This window comes from Nycticebus coucang, chromosome 14 (assembly GCF_027406575.1).
Source record: "Nycticebus coucang isolate mNycCou1 chromosome 14, mNycCou1.pri, whole genome shotgun sequence".
Lineage (NCBI taxonomy): Eukaryota > Metazoa > Chordata > Mammalia > Primates > Lorisidae > Nycticebus > Nycticebus coucang.
The window spans coordinates 4631212-4647347 of record NC_069793.1 but is presented as its reverse complement, the minus strand read 5'-3'; the positions used below and the strand labels follow the sequence as shown (position 1 = coordinate 4647347).

The following is a 16136-nucleotide window of genomic DNA, read 5'->3' as shown; positions in this document are numbered from 1 at the left end:
GCAGTGAGTATGGAAACCGCACTTCTGTGAGAGCTGAGCTTACTGGGAGCATTAAGAGCACACACAAAGCAAAAGGATCTTGTCTTCACATATCTTCCCAAGTGGGCTAGGTCTCAGCAAATCCATGTCCCTGCAACATGAAACTGGACACCGCGGTGGTGACATCATAAATCGCATTTCAGATGCTCCCAGAGCTCAGAGAGGCCGTTGACCCTGTTTGCACTCTCTCAGCTTTCTGTGTGTTCGGTTTCCTAGCCCAACACCCCAAGGTGGGTTATAAAACTGGGAATAGAGCCTTTTTGGTTTCCTCCTGGGAGATTATCCTTGACGGGTTTTAGTTTGGACTCGGGGATGCCTGAGGGTCTTACGCAGACTGCAGTCCCAGAACTAGTAACTTGCCAAACCTTTTCTAATTAAAGTTAAGTACCACATACTTTCCTTTCCGTTTGCCCCATTGTTACCTCATGTCTTGCAAAGCACTTTCTGAGCCTCAGTTTTTGAATCTGGGACGAAGCTCCTTCCTCCATGTCCTACTGCAGAATTAAGTCCTTGGCCCTGCGGGTACAGGGCTTAGCACGGGCCTGACCCCTTGTAAGTGCACAGATCGTTAGCTGCCACCCCATGACTTCTAGGGCACCCCAGAGCCTCCCAAGCTACTGGACGCAAGAGGTGGGGGGAAGCGCGGGAATGTAGGTGGGTTCGGGCGGAAGTCTCACGAGGCGCCTCGAGGTCACCCGCAGGCTCGGTCCCCTGCGCTCCGACTAGGTACCGCTGACGTCGACCTGCCCCTGCCGGGACCCCCAAACGCCAGCTAGCACAGCCCGGGAGCCGCACCCCGGGAACGCCCGCTTCCGCCGCAGACCTACCGAAAATAGCTCTTTCAGGCCGCGCGCTAAGCGTGGCCCAAGCGGGCCTTGGAGGCGGGGCCTGAGTGCAGCCACACCCCTCGCGTCCGGCAGCGCCGGACTCCGCGGGGACCGCTCCCTTCCCCAGACGGGCCGCCCCGCCCCCGGGCCGGCTCCGTGACGTCACTTCCGGCCGTCCTGGGCGGGGCCCCGGCAGGGCGCGCTCCCCTGAGCTGTCTTGGCTGTACTGCCGGCCACGTCCCCGCGCTGGGTCGCGGGCTCTTCCCCACGTCCGAGGGCCGCCGGGCCACCGCGGGCCTGCCGCGCCCGGGTAAGGGGCTTGCGCTGCCGTCCGGGGAGTTGTTGTCAGGGCTCTCAGAACCTGCTTCGTAATGAGAGAGGAAAGTGCGGGGCAGAAGGAAGGTTGAATGGGGCACAACGGGCAGGAGGTGGGTGAATGGGGCGAGAGAGGCAGGAGCAGAGGGACAAGAGAAGCGTCGGATAGGAGCATAGAATGAGTGCAAGACGATGAGAAATGGTGGAGAGGAACAGGAGGAGGGAGGAAGGGACAGGAACCACTTGGGCCGAGACTGGCTGGGGCCCCTGAGGCAGGAGGAGGGAGAAGGGCTGAAGGGGATTTTGGACTGGAGAAGAGGAGGGCAGGTTGCTCCAGTTTGGGAGCAGAGTGGCGACACTCCCTTATGGGGCGTGAACGAAAAGGTCTTCCCCAGGCAAATCCTGGACCAGGTTGGGCCCCAGGAAGTGTTGCCCTCAGAAAGAGTTGCCCTTGGGCGGCGCCTGTGGCTCAGTCGGTAAGGCGCCGGCTCCATACACCGAGGGTGACGGGTTCAAACCCGGCCCCGGCCAAACTGCAACCAAAAGATAGCCGGGCGTTGTGGCGGGCGCCTGTAGTCCCAGCTACTTGGGAGGCTGAGGCAGGAGAATCGCTTAAGCCCAGGAGTTGGAGGTTGCTGTGAGCTTTGTGAGGCCACGGCACTCTACCGAGGGCCATAAAGTGAAACTCTGTCTCTACAAAAAAAAAAAGAAAGAAAGAGTTGCCCTGTGGTTGACCCAGGCCTGTGTCCCAGACACTCTCTACCTGGGAGGGCATTGTGCATTTTCGGAGATTTTCTCCCCTGCTCATCCATCTGCCTGCCTCCCACCCTGAGTCACTAAGTAGTCCCCCATGTGGCTGTTTAGGGTGTGCCTTTAAGGTTAGGCTGATACGGAGGAGTCAGCATCCACATGGTTTGCGCAAGAAATAAACATCGTGCTTATAGAAATGTGAATTTAGCAACTTGCAACTCCCTCTGCCCCCAGGAGGCATCTCTGAAATTTCAATGAAGTCAGCAAGGAAAGTATTTTAAACACAAATTTTCCATGCATACACTGGACCTGCCTAATGGACAAAGGAATGTGAAATCTACCCACATTGCCATCAAGAAGTAGGCCTTAGCATTCAGCAGTGTTACTTCCAAAGATTAGCACAGGTGTGATCTTGACATTTAGGTGTGGAAGTAAGCAGTGTAATTAAGATAATATCCAATGTTCCGGGTTCCCATCTGCCACGGAGTCACATCCTTTGGACTAGAGGACAATGTCTATATACACAAAACCATAATCCTGTGTTCTTTGGGCTTCTGCTACCAAAGTCCAGACAGGTGACATTTCAAGATTAGATGTCTGCAGTTGTCCTGTATTTGTTTCTGCAATCCCTACTCCTTGGTATGTATAGCTTCCCACATTTGGAGTAGGGACTGGGGCCACATTGCTGCTGGTTCATAAGTCATAGCAGCATAATGGAAGGTGAGGATAACTAACTCCTTTCCCACACCTGAGGATTACTTGTGTTGGATCTTTGGGACCTGTCTGGCAGAAAAAAAAAAAGAATTAAGCTATTTGGAGTCCAATTTCATGTAACTTGCATGCAGTACCCTATATGTATAACAAACAGGTTCATAAAATAGTTAAAAATCAAGCCAAAGTCAGAAAACAAGAAATCAGAGACAAGAGGTGTTAGGAGCCAGCTCAAGGATATGGCAGTTGATGCCTGGGGGCACCGTTTGGGGGTGCCGTCTCCTGGAGTGTCACCTGGTGATCCCTGTAGAAAGGGAACTCCCAGCACCCGTCTGAGCTTCCACCTGTCCACCTGCCCAGCCCTCCTACTTAATGTTAACTTAATTTTCTTGCTTATTTCCCTCCTGCCCCAGGGTGCTCTGTCCTTTCTGTCTATTACAATGACAGAGCTTGATCTACCCAGACTCCGCCTACCAGATGGTACTGAGAATAATGGGTTTGCCCTAAGGGCCAGGCTCTGCCTTAAGGCTCACTGAAGCCCTTGCAGGGAAACTTTTAAATCTTATTAATGGTTTGTCCATCATGAGTCAACTTACAAAGATTAGCACAGATCCCAATGTGTGGACATTTAGAGTATTCTGTTGGGAAGTGGAGGCAGGACCATTCCAGAGAAATTAAGTCACGGCACAGTGAAGGCACGTTCTTGACTCTACATAGCAGCCAGTTCCTGTTGCTGTGGGAGTGACCCCCAGCCTACTGGCCCAGAGGGAATGAGCAGTGAGGGAATCCAGCCGAAGTTTCCTGAGAAACTTAGTGGTGTGTCCTTAGCCTGTGGAAGTGTTCTGTGCATGTGTGTGATTTCACACATGCGTGTGTGTTTACATGTGTATGTCTGTGTGTCTCCGCTTACACACGTATGCATTAACTGTGTGTATGCATGAGTGTGTGACTATGCGTGTGTGTATGGCTGTGTGTGCACTTGTGGACAGTCGTGGTGGGGAGCAGGCGCATGGTGGTCCTTGCCATCACCACCTACTGACACCTGCCCAGCATAGGAGGTGATAAGCTGTGATCTCATCTGTACTCTCCCGAGTTCATGTTCAATATTAATTAGTGAGTGAATTCTCTGTGCGATTAACATCTCTTCATTGCAGCTATGTTCCTGGGTTCCTCTAAAGTTTTGGTTGGCTTCTAGAAAAATAAAGCCCTTGATATGTAAATCACCTGTTTTTTTCTAAATTATTAAAATGTAGGTGTGCAACTGCATCCACTTGGATAACACTATGCCTTTCTAAGTAGCTCAAAGTACTTAAGTTAAGATCAGAATAGTTTTTTTTTTTGTTTTTTGGCCGGGGCTAGGTTTAGAACCTGCCACCTCTGGCATATGGGACCGGCACCCTACTCCTTGAGCCACAGGTGCCACCCAGATCAGAATAGTTTTAATCTTTTTTTTTTTTTTTTTGTAGAGACAGAGTCTCACTTTATGGCCCTCGGTAGAGTGCCGTGGCCTCACACAGCTCACAGCAACCTCCAACTCCTGGGCTTAAGCGATTCTCTTGCCTCAGCCTCCCGAGTAGCTGGGACTACAGGCGCCTGCCACAACACCTGGCTATTTTTTGGTTGCAGTTTGGCCGGGGCCGGGTTTGAACCCGCCACCCTCAGTATATGGGGCCGGCGCCTTATCGACTGAGCTACAGGCGCCGCCCTAGTTTTAATCTTTTAATTTTTATTTTTGTTGTTGTTGCAGTTTGGCCGGGGCTGGGTTTGAACCCGCCACCCTTGGCATATGGGGCCGGTGCCCTACTCACTGAGCCACAGGCGCTACCCCTAATTTTTTTTTTTTTTTTTGAGACAGAGCCTCAAGATGTCACCCTGGGTAGAGTGCTGCAGCATCACAGCTCACAGCAACCTCCAACTCCTGAGCTCAAGTGATTCTCTCGCCTCTGCCTCCCAAGTAGCTGGGACTACAGGCGCCTGCCACAACGCCCGGCTATTTTTTGGTTGCAGCTGTCGTTGTTTGGCGGGCCTGAGCTGGATTTGAACCCGCCAGCTCAGGTGTATGTGGCTGGCGCCTTAGCTGCTTGAGCCACAGGCGCTGAGCCTACTTTTTTTTTTTTTTTTTAAAGACAGAGTCTCATTATGTTGCCCTCAGTAGAGTGCCTTGGCATCACAGATCACAGCAACCTCAAATTCTTGGGTTTAAGCAATTATCTTGCCTCAGCCTCCCAAGTAGCTGGGACCACAGGCACCTGCCACAACGCCCGGCTATTTTGTTTTTGTTGCAGTTGTAATTGTTGTTTAGCAGGCCCAGGCCCGTTTCAAACCCACCAGCCCCCATTTCTCATCATCTTGCACTCATTCTGTGCTCCTATCTGTCCTGACCACCGTGCTATAAGCACTGAGCCAATTCTTTTAATATTTTTAAATTTTGATTTTTTCTTTCTTATTTTTTTTTTTTTTTTTGCGGTTTTTGGCCGGGGCTGGGTTTGAACCCACCACCTCTGGTATATGGGGCTATCGCCCTACTCCTTTGAGCCACAGGCGCCACCGATTGATTTTTTTTTTATTATTATTTTTTTTGATACAAAGTCTCACTCTGTACTCTGCCCAGGCTAGAGTGCTGTGTGTCAGCCTAGTTCACAGCAACTTTAAACTCCTGAGTTCAAGTGATCCTACTGTCTCAGCTTCCTGAAAAGCTGGGACTACATGCACCCTCCACAACACCAGGGTAATTTTTCTATTTTTAGTAGAAATGGGGTCTCACTCTTGCTCTGGTTGGTCTTAAACTCCTGAGTTCAAGCAATCCACCCACCTCCGTCTCCCAGAGTACTAGGATTACAGGCATGAGCCACGGTATCCAGCAGAAATTTGTACATTTTTTAACAGCTGCCATAATGTTTTATATAAGAATGGGACCATACTTTATGGAACTGTTCCAGTTTTTTACTATTATAAATAATGCTGTCATGACTATCTTTATAGATCTCCACTTTGGACATCTGTCCAGGAGCTTCCTTAGAAGAAACTCCTGTAGTGGAAATTGCTACATCAGATTTGACATTGAAGGCTTTGATACATGTTGCCACTTTCCCTTACAATGAATGATCTGTTGAATGTGGCTATTTTGGCACCTCCCTCTTGGCTTCTGGAAGGAGTGTTGACTCTTTTTCAAACCCTAGGTTCATCTGTTACTGGAGTGGAGCATCTGCCTTTGTCTCACATGTGCCACAAAGTATGTGGTGGCCCTGGAGTGCTCCACCAGTCTACTTTCACCTGCAAAGCCAGACCTCGCCCGGTCACACAGTGCCAAGCCTGCAGCTCTCCAAGGAGGAAGATGGCCCAGCTGGGAGCACACCCTGAGCAGCTGCCTGTGGTGAGTGTCCCAGGCCCCGCAGACTGGGCCTGCCTGTGTTGTGATGAGACAGTGAGCCCAGAGAGGGCTCTGAGGGGGCTTAGCAGGGTCAGCATAGAGTCTTGGAGAAAGGAAAGAGCAAAGCCTCCCAGTAAGCAAGGGGGGCTTGGACTATGGCCCTCTACTGTCAAGAGTCCTGCCTGCTGAGGTGGATGAGTAGTGTCAGACATGAGGGGATGGGGACCCTCTGTGGCCCTCTTCTGCTTCTGTGATACAAATGCAAGAACCACAGGTGGTTCTCTTCTCGGCCTTGTGTTATGGTACCATGACACTTCCAGGAGTCTCCTCTACAGGGGGGATGCTGCCGCTCACTGATGCAGGGCAATGGCAGAGACCCCCTCTTAGCAGGCCCACTAGAGGCTGCCCCCAGCCCAGGAATGACTCAGGCCTCGTCTGTTCTAAGGTGAGGAACTGGACAGGAAGCAGGAAACTGGTTCACTTCATTACATCAGCTCCTGCCGACCTTTGTTGAAGCACAACTCTACAGTCGGCTGAAGTGCTAGAGCAGAGGGTAGCAAACTACAGCCCTAGGGCTAAGTCCCACCTGCTGCCTGTTTGTGTAAATAAAGTTTTATTGAGACACAGCCATGCCCACCACCTACATAATAGTCCAGGGCTGCTCTTACATCACAATGGCAGAATTGAGACACAGACCATGTGACCCACAAAATCTTACATATTTGCTATTTAGCCCTGTATAAGAAAAGTTTGCTGATCCCTAAAAATTTATAGTCAGGGGCAGCAAAAGGTCATAGACCTGAGGTGCATTCAGGGGGCCAAGACCTTCCTAGCCCATGAGAAACCCTGGTCACTGGCTTGGCACCTGTAGCTCAGTGGCTAAGGTGCCAGCCACATACACCAGAGCTGGCAGGTTCGAATCCAGCCCAGGCCTGCCAAACAACAATGGCAACTACAACCAAAATATAGTCTTGTGTTGTGGCGGGCACCTGTAGTCCCAGCTAGTTGGGAGGCTGAGGCAAGAGAATTGCTTAAGCCCAAGAGTTTGAGGTTGCCGTGAACTTTGATGCCACAGCACTCTACCAGGGCAACACAATGAGACTCTGTCTCAAAAAAAAAAAAAGAAAAGAAAAACTCTGGTCACATTACCCCACCTTGAATTCACCTTTAAATCTGGGGTTCAGGCCCAGGGAGCATTCTGGGCCCAGTGGTATTAGCATTTTAAGTGCATTCAGTAGATGTGACTGGCCAAGAGCCACTGAAATCCACATATTTACCAGAAGCCCAGCTGCACTGCTTCAGCTAAGGGAGGATTGTGAGTCCTTAGTACCCAAGACCTTCCGGTCTCTATTTCCCTGTCATGAGATTGGTCTGTTTCTTCTCTCGCTACCCCACCCCCACTTTTTTCTGTCAGAACAAAGAATGCTTTTTGCACTCTAGAAAACAAATGCAAATCTGGTTTATAAGACTGAGTGACTTTCTAAACATGCAATGTATCAGGAGCCCTTGAGACCATTTTGCAGAGAAAGCTCAGTTTGAAGCGAGAAAAGTTACTCTTGGAAAAGGATGACAAGTGTCATGGAGTGTACTAGCCATCCAGAAGAGTTTGTGCTCAAAGGTGTTTTTGCAGCTATGGGGCCACTTTACAACTATCACCACTGATTCAGGAGGTAGAAAGCCACCTCCCTGACACCCCTTACGCAGCGTGGGAGCCACTTCCGTCTCGTCTCGAAGCTGCGAGTGCTTTGTGGGCTGGGCTGGTGGCCAAGCCAGGTGCTGTGCTAGGCGCTTGCCTGTGTGATCCCAGGTCACCCTCATGGGGCTCTGGGAGGCTCAGGAGGTTCCATGGCTTGCTCAGGCCACTTGGTTGGCAAGCCTGGAGCTGCTTCAGAACTCAGATGCCGTTGCCACTGCGGGTCCTGCCTGCTCCACTTTCTTATCATTGTAGCTTCTTCAAGGGAGCTAAGAGGCTGTTCCTGCAAGTCACACACAGGTAGTCCCAGTCTCTGAGTGGCAAGTGGGGAGCTGCCCCAGCGCCCCCAGCCCTGCAACCACGGAGCCTGGGGTTGCTCTTCACTCTGGGCTGCTAAGTGCCAGTTTCCTTGTGACCATTTCCTTTTCATTACTATCATTATTATTTTACTTAAAATAATGATTTTTCTAACAATGGAGCACTAGAATGAAGAGGGCTTTGCCGTGCAGGTGAGTGGGTGGCCGTGAGGACCGTACAGTCTCTTAAGTGGGGAAGTCGCTCATTCACTCACCTGTCCATTCACCCAGTGACACCCTCTGTGTCAGGTGCCTGGATGTGGTCCCAGCTGCCCTGGACTGGCTTCCCCTTCTTCCCACTCTTGCTATAACCACCTTCCTGCCCTTATCACGCCTCTGCCTAAGGCCCTGCAGGGGTTCCCATCCCTCTTCTGTGAAACCAAACTTCCCTGGAGCTCATGGGACCCCCTGCCTCTCTCCAGCCTAGTTCCTGTCTCACAACTGCTTTCCTGGCCTCTGAGCCTGCCATGGTCATTTGTTATGCCAGTGCTACTTGACCACCAGGTGCCCCATTTAGCTTTTGGAACATGGCCTTAGTATCACATTCCCAGGAAACCTTCCCTGCCACGCCCACCATCACCACCCCTGGCTGAGTTCTTTGTCCTCAGGGCCCCTGTGGCACCCTGTTCTCTGCCACCCTCACCCAGCCACCCTCAGGGTCTCTGACCAGAGGACCGGCGTACCTCACTCTTCAAGACCTGTCCAGACACTGTCTCCTCCCTGCTTCCCAGCACCAAGTCATGCCCTGGCTCAATGCTTGTGCCAGCTTGCAATGGCCTCTTTTCTGTGCCTCCTGCTGGACCGCAGGCCCCTTGGAGAAGGGTTTGTGTGTGCTTCAGTTTTGTCGTAAGTGCGCTGCCTGGCATATGAGTAGGCACTCAGGAGATATTAGATGGGTGGGTGGATGAATATTTGAAAGGATGGATGGATAGATTCAAGGATGGGTGAGTGCTGGGTAGGTGGGTGGGTGGGTGGATGGATGGATGGGTAAATGGGTAATTGGATAGATTGATGTATGAATGGATGAGTGGGTGGGTGGACGGTTGGATGAATGGATGGCTAAGCAGAGTTTCCCATGTGAAAAGCATGGTCATCTGTCACGGGGTTCAGGCTGCAGATTATGGTAGAAGTTGCAGCGGAAGTCTTGGTCAGTCTTGGTAATGAGAAGGCCTTAGTTCTATGCACATGGCCAAGACTTCTCCTGCTCTTTTTTTTTTTTGTAGAGACAGAGTCTCACTTTATGGCCCTCGGTAGAGTGCCATGGCCTCACATGGCTCACAGCAACCTCCAACTCCTGGGCTTAAGCGATTTTCTTGCCTCAGCCTCCCGAGCAGCTGGGACTACAGGCACCCGCCACAACGCCCGGCTATTTTTTGGTTGCAGTTTGGTGGGGGCCGGGTTTGAACCCGCCACCCTCGGTATATGGGGCCGGCGCCTTACTGACTGAGCCACAGGTGCCACCCTCTCCTGCTCTTTTAAACTCTATAAACTTGAGGGTGGGAGAGTGGGAACTTTTGGAGGTTGAGACTCATAATGAAATCAAGTCAAGAAGTGCATCAAATGCGAGGCCCAGGGCAGAGTGTTAGTACCACCGTGGGTCGGATGTGCTGTGCTCCTGGACACCCAGCCCTGTTCTCAGCACCTGGCTTGATTTGCACCTTGCACCCTGGCAGAGCCCTCCATAGCGGGGGCAGTGCTGCAGGCCAGGCTGTGTTGCAGACCAGATGCCTCTGACCAGGATCCTTTCTTGACAACAGATCCTTCGGCTGAGCAGAAGGGAACCATTACCAGCCTGAGGAGCCGGCCAGCTGGGAGCCTCAGGGACCACCCAGCCTTACTCCCAGCTCAACCGCAAGATGTGGACAGCCCTTGTGCTCGTTTGGATTTCCTCCTCATCCTTATCTGAAAGCCAAGCTAATGATTCTAGTAAGTGAGAAAGCTGTGTGACTGTTGGACAGGCTCCCAGTGGCCACAAAGCACCCTGAGCCATGAGAGAAGTGTCTGTAAACCCAGGCCAGTGAGTCAGAAGCCCTGGCCCCGCCCAGGGCTGGGTGTGCGGGGTGGTGGTGGTCAGACTGGAGCTTCCCCAGGCTGATGTGGGGAGGGAGCCCCCAACAGGACAGGCAGCTGAGCTCTGAAAGGTCACTTGCTTGGCTCTGTGAGATTGCATGTCTTCCCTAACTCCTCTCTTCACTAGGGCTTCAGTCATGCAGACATCAGATACTCAGTCACACTTCTACTCTGTGTCAGGCTGTCCACCTCCAAGAAGTCCTGCCCTGAGTCTGATCACAAAGCCATGTGAATATATAATCAGCAGTTTTTCTGCTTTGTAAACCTGGGTGTACGTTTCATGGTGAATCATACCTGTCATGTGAGGTTTTTCATTCTGATGTTGGGAATTTAATCAAAGCTTAAGCCTTCCATGGGCTGGAGGTTCAGAGAGGGCAAAAGTGCTTTAAAATCGAAGTGCTCAGCGCTGTACACCAGATGTAGGCAGAGAGAAGAGGAGGGAAGTGTGTTCACACGTCACCTCCCGTGACAGCTACTAGGCTGGGAGCACAAGGCAGAGCCAGCTGCAGGGGCAGACATGCAGACAGTCTCCGAGCATGTTGTTGAAAATGATTGTATCTGTTTTTCTCCTTTATCTGACTTAAGGCTACTTGTGGCATAAATTAGTCAAGAAAAACACATCTGAGGAAACACTTGATAATAAAACATCCGAGAAAATGACCACGATGGCAGTTTCTCCTGTCACGTTGACCAGAGGGACTTGGGTAGCTGATCTCAAACGGACTTCTATCATAACAGAGGAAGTAGTCAGGACACATGTGAGCTCTCCAACCACTGCCCGAGGTACAACTGGTGATGCAGCCTCCAGAGCTCCCGTGATGCCTGTTCCGTCTGCCCCCACATTCCCACAGCAGACCCTGTCTGCTACCACTACTGGGCTCCCGTCTCTCAGCACACCCCTTGCACAAGTGCCAAGTAGCGCATTGCCAAGAATACCCACCCTGATGACATTGGCCACACATGCTCAGACTGCTGCTGCGACCACAGCAAACCTGAACAGTTCCATGAGCTCACGTGGTCCTTCCAAGCACACCCCCGAAAGCTCCACAGCAAGCCATGCACCCCCCACCAGTCCCCAAGCACAAGGTCCTACCATCCAGGTGACCACGCGCTGGCCTGTGATTAACACAACAAGTAGGTCCACACCTGCCCTCTCCAACATGACCACAGAGTCTGCCAACACCTCCTCCGTGGCTTTGGTGTCCTCCACAGTGGGGACCACCACCAAGGCACAAGCCAAGGAGCCAACTGTGCCAGTGCTTCACCCCAGTCCGACCCCTGGGGCAGAAGCCATGCCCCCCACAACACAACCAAGCCCTTCTCCATCTACACAGGGGACCAGTGGGCCAAGATTGCCTCTGACACCTGAGCAGGTGGAGACCAAAGCCAGTCCTGGTACCATGTCCACTAGGCCAACACCCAGGAGCTCAGGGGACCCGAAGATGCCAGCCACAGACTCATGCCAGCTTAGCACCCAGGGCCAGTACGTCCTGGTCACCACTGAGCCCCTGACCCAGTCCTTGGAGGACAAATCTTCTCTCCTGGTGGTGCTCTTACTGGGGGTGACCCTCTTCATCACAGTCTTGGTCTTGTTTGCCCTCCAAGCCTATGAGAGCTATAAGAAGAAGGACTACACGCAGGTGGACTATTTAATCAATGGAATGTACGCAGACTCAGAAATGTGAGCATGGCAGGCGGCTGGACGTGGGGCCCTTCCTCCTCCTCATCCTTTACATTTTGCCTCAGACCAAACCAAGTGCTTCCAGATTCTTTTGGTGCAATTTAGGAGATATGCCAGATGCTTAAACACATTTAATTGCTGTCAGATTAATTCTATGATCACTAAAGAATTGCTGCTTTTTGCATATTTATTTTTATAATCAATTGTGTGTGCAGGAACAGCCACTGAGTCTGCCCTGAGTGGGGTGGGCAGGCCCAGTGTCCCTGGTACGTGGCATCCGACTGGAATTAAAGCAATGACTGTCTTTCCGTGTCTGGGTCAGTGCATCCCACCCTCAGTCATTCAGGGGGGACTTTTTTTTTTTTGTAGAGACAGAGTCTCACTTTATTGCCCTTGGTAGAGTGCTTTGGTATCACAGCTCACAGCAATCTCCAGCTCCAATCCTGGGCCTAAGCGATTCTCTTGCCTCAACCTCCCCAGTAGCTGGGACTACAGGCACCTGCCACAACGCCTGGCTATTTTTTGTTGCTGTTTGGCCAGGGCCGAGGTTTGAACCTGCCACCCTCAGTCTATGGGGTCCGCGCCCTACCCACTGAGCCACAGGTGCCACACATACTTGAAATGAGTATGATGGGGGTTGTTTTACAAAGCCCTGGAGGACAGCTCTGTCCTTGCCACTTTCTTGATTCTTAAGCTTTACTTAAATTCTCTGTTCTGCCAGTTTGTTGGCACTCTTGAAAAATACCACTACCTACTGTTTTATACATGGAGAGGAATTTTTTAAAAAGCAAATCAAGTATCAATATTACCATTTCCAGTAGATAAACACAAACTGTGGTTTTATTTTTATAATTTGGCTTTCTTGAAGTTACTAAAAATACAGATTACTGTAGTATCTGATAATTACAACAGTATTTTTTTTTTGTTTTTAAAGTAAGTTACAGAGGGCAGCGCCTGTAGCTCAGTGGGTAGGGCGCCAGCCACAAACACCAAGGCTGGTGATTAGAACCCAGCCTGGGCCTGCTGAAACACTGCAATAACAACAAAAAATAGCCAGGCATTATGGCAGGCGTCTGTAGTCCCAGCTACTTGGGAGGCTGAGGTGAGAGAATCGCGTAAGCCCAAGAGTTGAGGTTGCTATGAGCTGTGGCGCCATACCACGGCACTCTAATACCCAGAGCGATAGCTTGAGACTCTGTGTCAAAAATAAAAATAAGAATTAAAAATAAAAATAATTGGGCGGTGCCTGTGGCTCAGTGAGTGGGGCACCGGCCCCACATACCAAGGGTGGCAGGTTCAAACCTGGCCCCGGCCAAACTGCAACAAAAAGGTAGCCAGGCATTGTGGTGGGCGCCTGTAGTCCCAGCTGCTCGGGAGGCTGAGGCAAGAGAATCGGTAAGCCCAGGAGTGGGAGGTTGCTGTGAGCCGTGAGACACCACGGCACTCTACCGAGGGCGGTAAGGTAAAACTCTGTCTCTACAAAAATAAATAAATAAAATAAAAATAATTAAATAAGCTATAGTGTATGTCTAGATTAATCAATGGAATACTCTGTGAATTTGAACTGTATTTATTTACAGGAGTTTAGTTTACAATGCATAAGACTGTACTCATCCATACTTCTTTTGAAGGCCGTACTCACCAGGAAGTTTATATTAAACAGTATCTTTGCACTATGATCAATTCACATGTGATTGTTTACATTAAACAATACCTGGGGGAAAAAAAAAATCACAGCTTCTCTCTGATACCCAAACCTGCCCTGGGCACTCACCAGAGGCCCTAGCCAACATCTTCAATCCTCCTTTTTCTGACCTGGTCATGGTGAGCCTCCTGGGACCTGATTTGGGTGCAATATTCACAGTCCACGTGTGGAGCCAGGTCAGCCTGGGCCTGCTCAGGCCATGAGCTCAGTAGCCCACACAGCTCACGAGGGGGCATGGTCATTACTCATACTAGAGGTCCCAAGGACCTTGCTTGGGTCAACCTGGACCCCAAGGGCAGGCCTGGGGTTCAACCACAGGACTCCTCAGCTGGACAGTCCCCCAGGGTCAAGGCCTTTTGCCCTAACAGCAGTCAGAGCCAGCTGACGCTGAATGCACGTAACTCATGTGGTTGTGGCGTCAGACCCAGGAGATCAGCACTACAACCTCAATTTTGAAGACGGGACCACTGAGGCCCAGAAAGGAGAAGTCAGTCACCCATGAGGCCAAAGTCAGGACTAAGCCTTGGTCCTAGAGCCCCTACTCTTTTTTTTTTTTTTTTTATCCTTGAGACAGAGCCTCAGCTGTTGCCCTGGGTAGAATGCGTGGCTTCACAGCTCACGGCAACCTCCAACTCCTGGGCTTAAGCGATTCTCTTGCCTCAGCCTCCCAAGTACCAGGGACTACAAGCGCTTGCCACAATGCCCCACTATTTTTTTGGTTGTAGTTGTCATTGTTTGGCAGGCCCAGGCTGGATTCGAACCCTCCAGCTCTGGTGTAGGTGGCTGGTGCTTTAGCCGCTTGAGCTACAGGCACTGAGCCAAGCTGCTGCTCTTTTACCACCTGCCAGGACTGAGCTTAGCCTTCCGGCCTTCCCCTGCCACCTGCCCAAGGCAGTGGATGGTCCCCACGTGGCTGGGGCATCTTGTAAAGCTGTGTTCCTAGGCCAGGTCTGCAGTTGTTAACTGTGACCTGGAGCAAGCTATGGAATGTTCTGGAACTCAGCTTCATCAGGGAAATGGGGAAAAACAGCACAACATCTGTTATATGTGACAACAGGGTACTGGGCCCAGACGGGAGGGGAACTGACTGTTGCCTTGGTAGACCTCACACAGCTCACAGCAATCTCCAACTCCTGGGCTTAAGTGATTCTCTTGCCTCAGCCTCCCAAGTAGCTGGGACTACAGGCGCCCGCCACAACGCCCAGCTATTTTTTGGTTGCAGTTTGGCCAGGGCTGGGTTTGAACCCGCCACCCTCGGTGTATGGGGCCGGCGCCTTACCGACTGAGCCACAGGCGCCGCCCGCTTCTCAAGTTCTTAAAAGGATTTCAAATAGCCCATAATAAGAGACAAAGATACTTCATAGCAAATTCCCGAGCCACTTGAAATTAACTTAAAAGCCAAGGTTGGAGAGAGAGAGACAGAGTAGGGAAAGGGGTCAGACAGTGCAGGGTCCGCATTTCCTGCCTCCCAGCTTGCTGCTGCCTCTTTCTCACTCAGTCCAGCCGCCCCCCTGGCCCTTTCCCTCACCGATTGTGCCATCTAGAATGATAGCTGCGTTCCAGCAAGCCTGTGCCCTTTTCTCTGTCCCTTCCCTGGCAGGCTCATTACACACCTGAGGGGCAGTTGCATGTCTAGTCTCAGGCGTGGGCTCTGGTGGTGCCAAGGAAGACGATTGGTTCCGGCCCCAGTGTGTCGCCCACACTGCCGGGGCTTCAGGCCTCCTTGCAGCATTGTGCTCAGCTCTGAGAAGCCGTTTCTGCTGCTGGGCATCACCCCAGTGGCCCAGGCCAGGACTGTCCCATTAAGGGCAGGCTCCCTACCCTGGCTAGTTGAGTCTCACCCAGGAGAGCCAGAGCGCTGGGCCCACCTGAGCCATGGCTCAGAGGGTGTTCTCCTAGACCAGGGGTCCTCAACTTTTTAAACAGGGGGCCAGTTCACTGTTCCTCAGACCGTTGGAGGGCTGGACTATAGTTTAAAAAAAAAACTATGAACAAATTGCTATGCACACTGCACATATCTTATTTTGAAGTAAAAAAAGACAAAACGGGAACAAATACAATATTTAAAATGAAGAACAAGTAAAGTTAAACCAACAAACTTACCAGTATTTCAAAAGGAACCATGGCTAATGAGATGGTCAATGTCCGGTTCCATATTTGTCACTGCTAGTCGTAACAAGTGATGCAAGTGTGCATCAGTTAGTCTAGATCTGGTTGGAGATTTCAGATGTTTCATTCTGGAAAAAGTCTGTTCACAGACGTAAGTACTACCAAAGATGGTTGCCATTTTGAGTGCATGGTTCCTGAGATAAGGATATGTCTCAGAGAGGAGAGATGCATAGAAATTAGGAAGGCTGCTTGACTTGAATGCATCTTTCAGAGAGTCACAATTCTGCAGTTCAGACAGTTCCATTTGGTAAATCATATCCACATTTTCAATGTCGATAGAAAATGGGTTATGGAAAAGCTGTATGTCCTGTTCATGGAGATGAAGCTCTTTAAATCTAAATTGGAACTCCTTTTGCAACTTTTCCAGTGAATCCACACGTTTTATTTGGGAATGCAACCAATGGATTTTCCACTAACAGATTTTGAGTTGTGGGGAGATGGCAGAAATTT

General features: G+C 50.9%; 1 protein-coding gene across 1 annotated transcript; it reads left to right on the top strand.

Annotated features, from left to right (window-relative positions):
- The first annotated feature begins 1029 nt into the window (after positions 1–1029).
- C14H11orf24 (chromosome 14 C11orf24 homolog) lies at positions 1030–11998 on the top strand. The gene is made up of 4 exons (XM_053561219.1): positions 1030–1176; positions 5822–6015; positions 9819–9987; positions 10717–11998. The coding sequence occupies exons 3-4, from the start codon at positions 9918–9920 to the stop codon at positions 11814–11816; spliced, it is 1170 nt and encodes a 389-aa protein (XP_053417194.1). The 5' UTR covers positions 1030–1176; positions 5822–6015; positions 9819–9917; the 3' UTR covers positions 11817–11998.
- The last annotated feature ends 4138 nt before the right edge of the window (positions 11999–16136 follow it).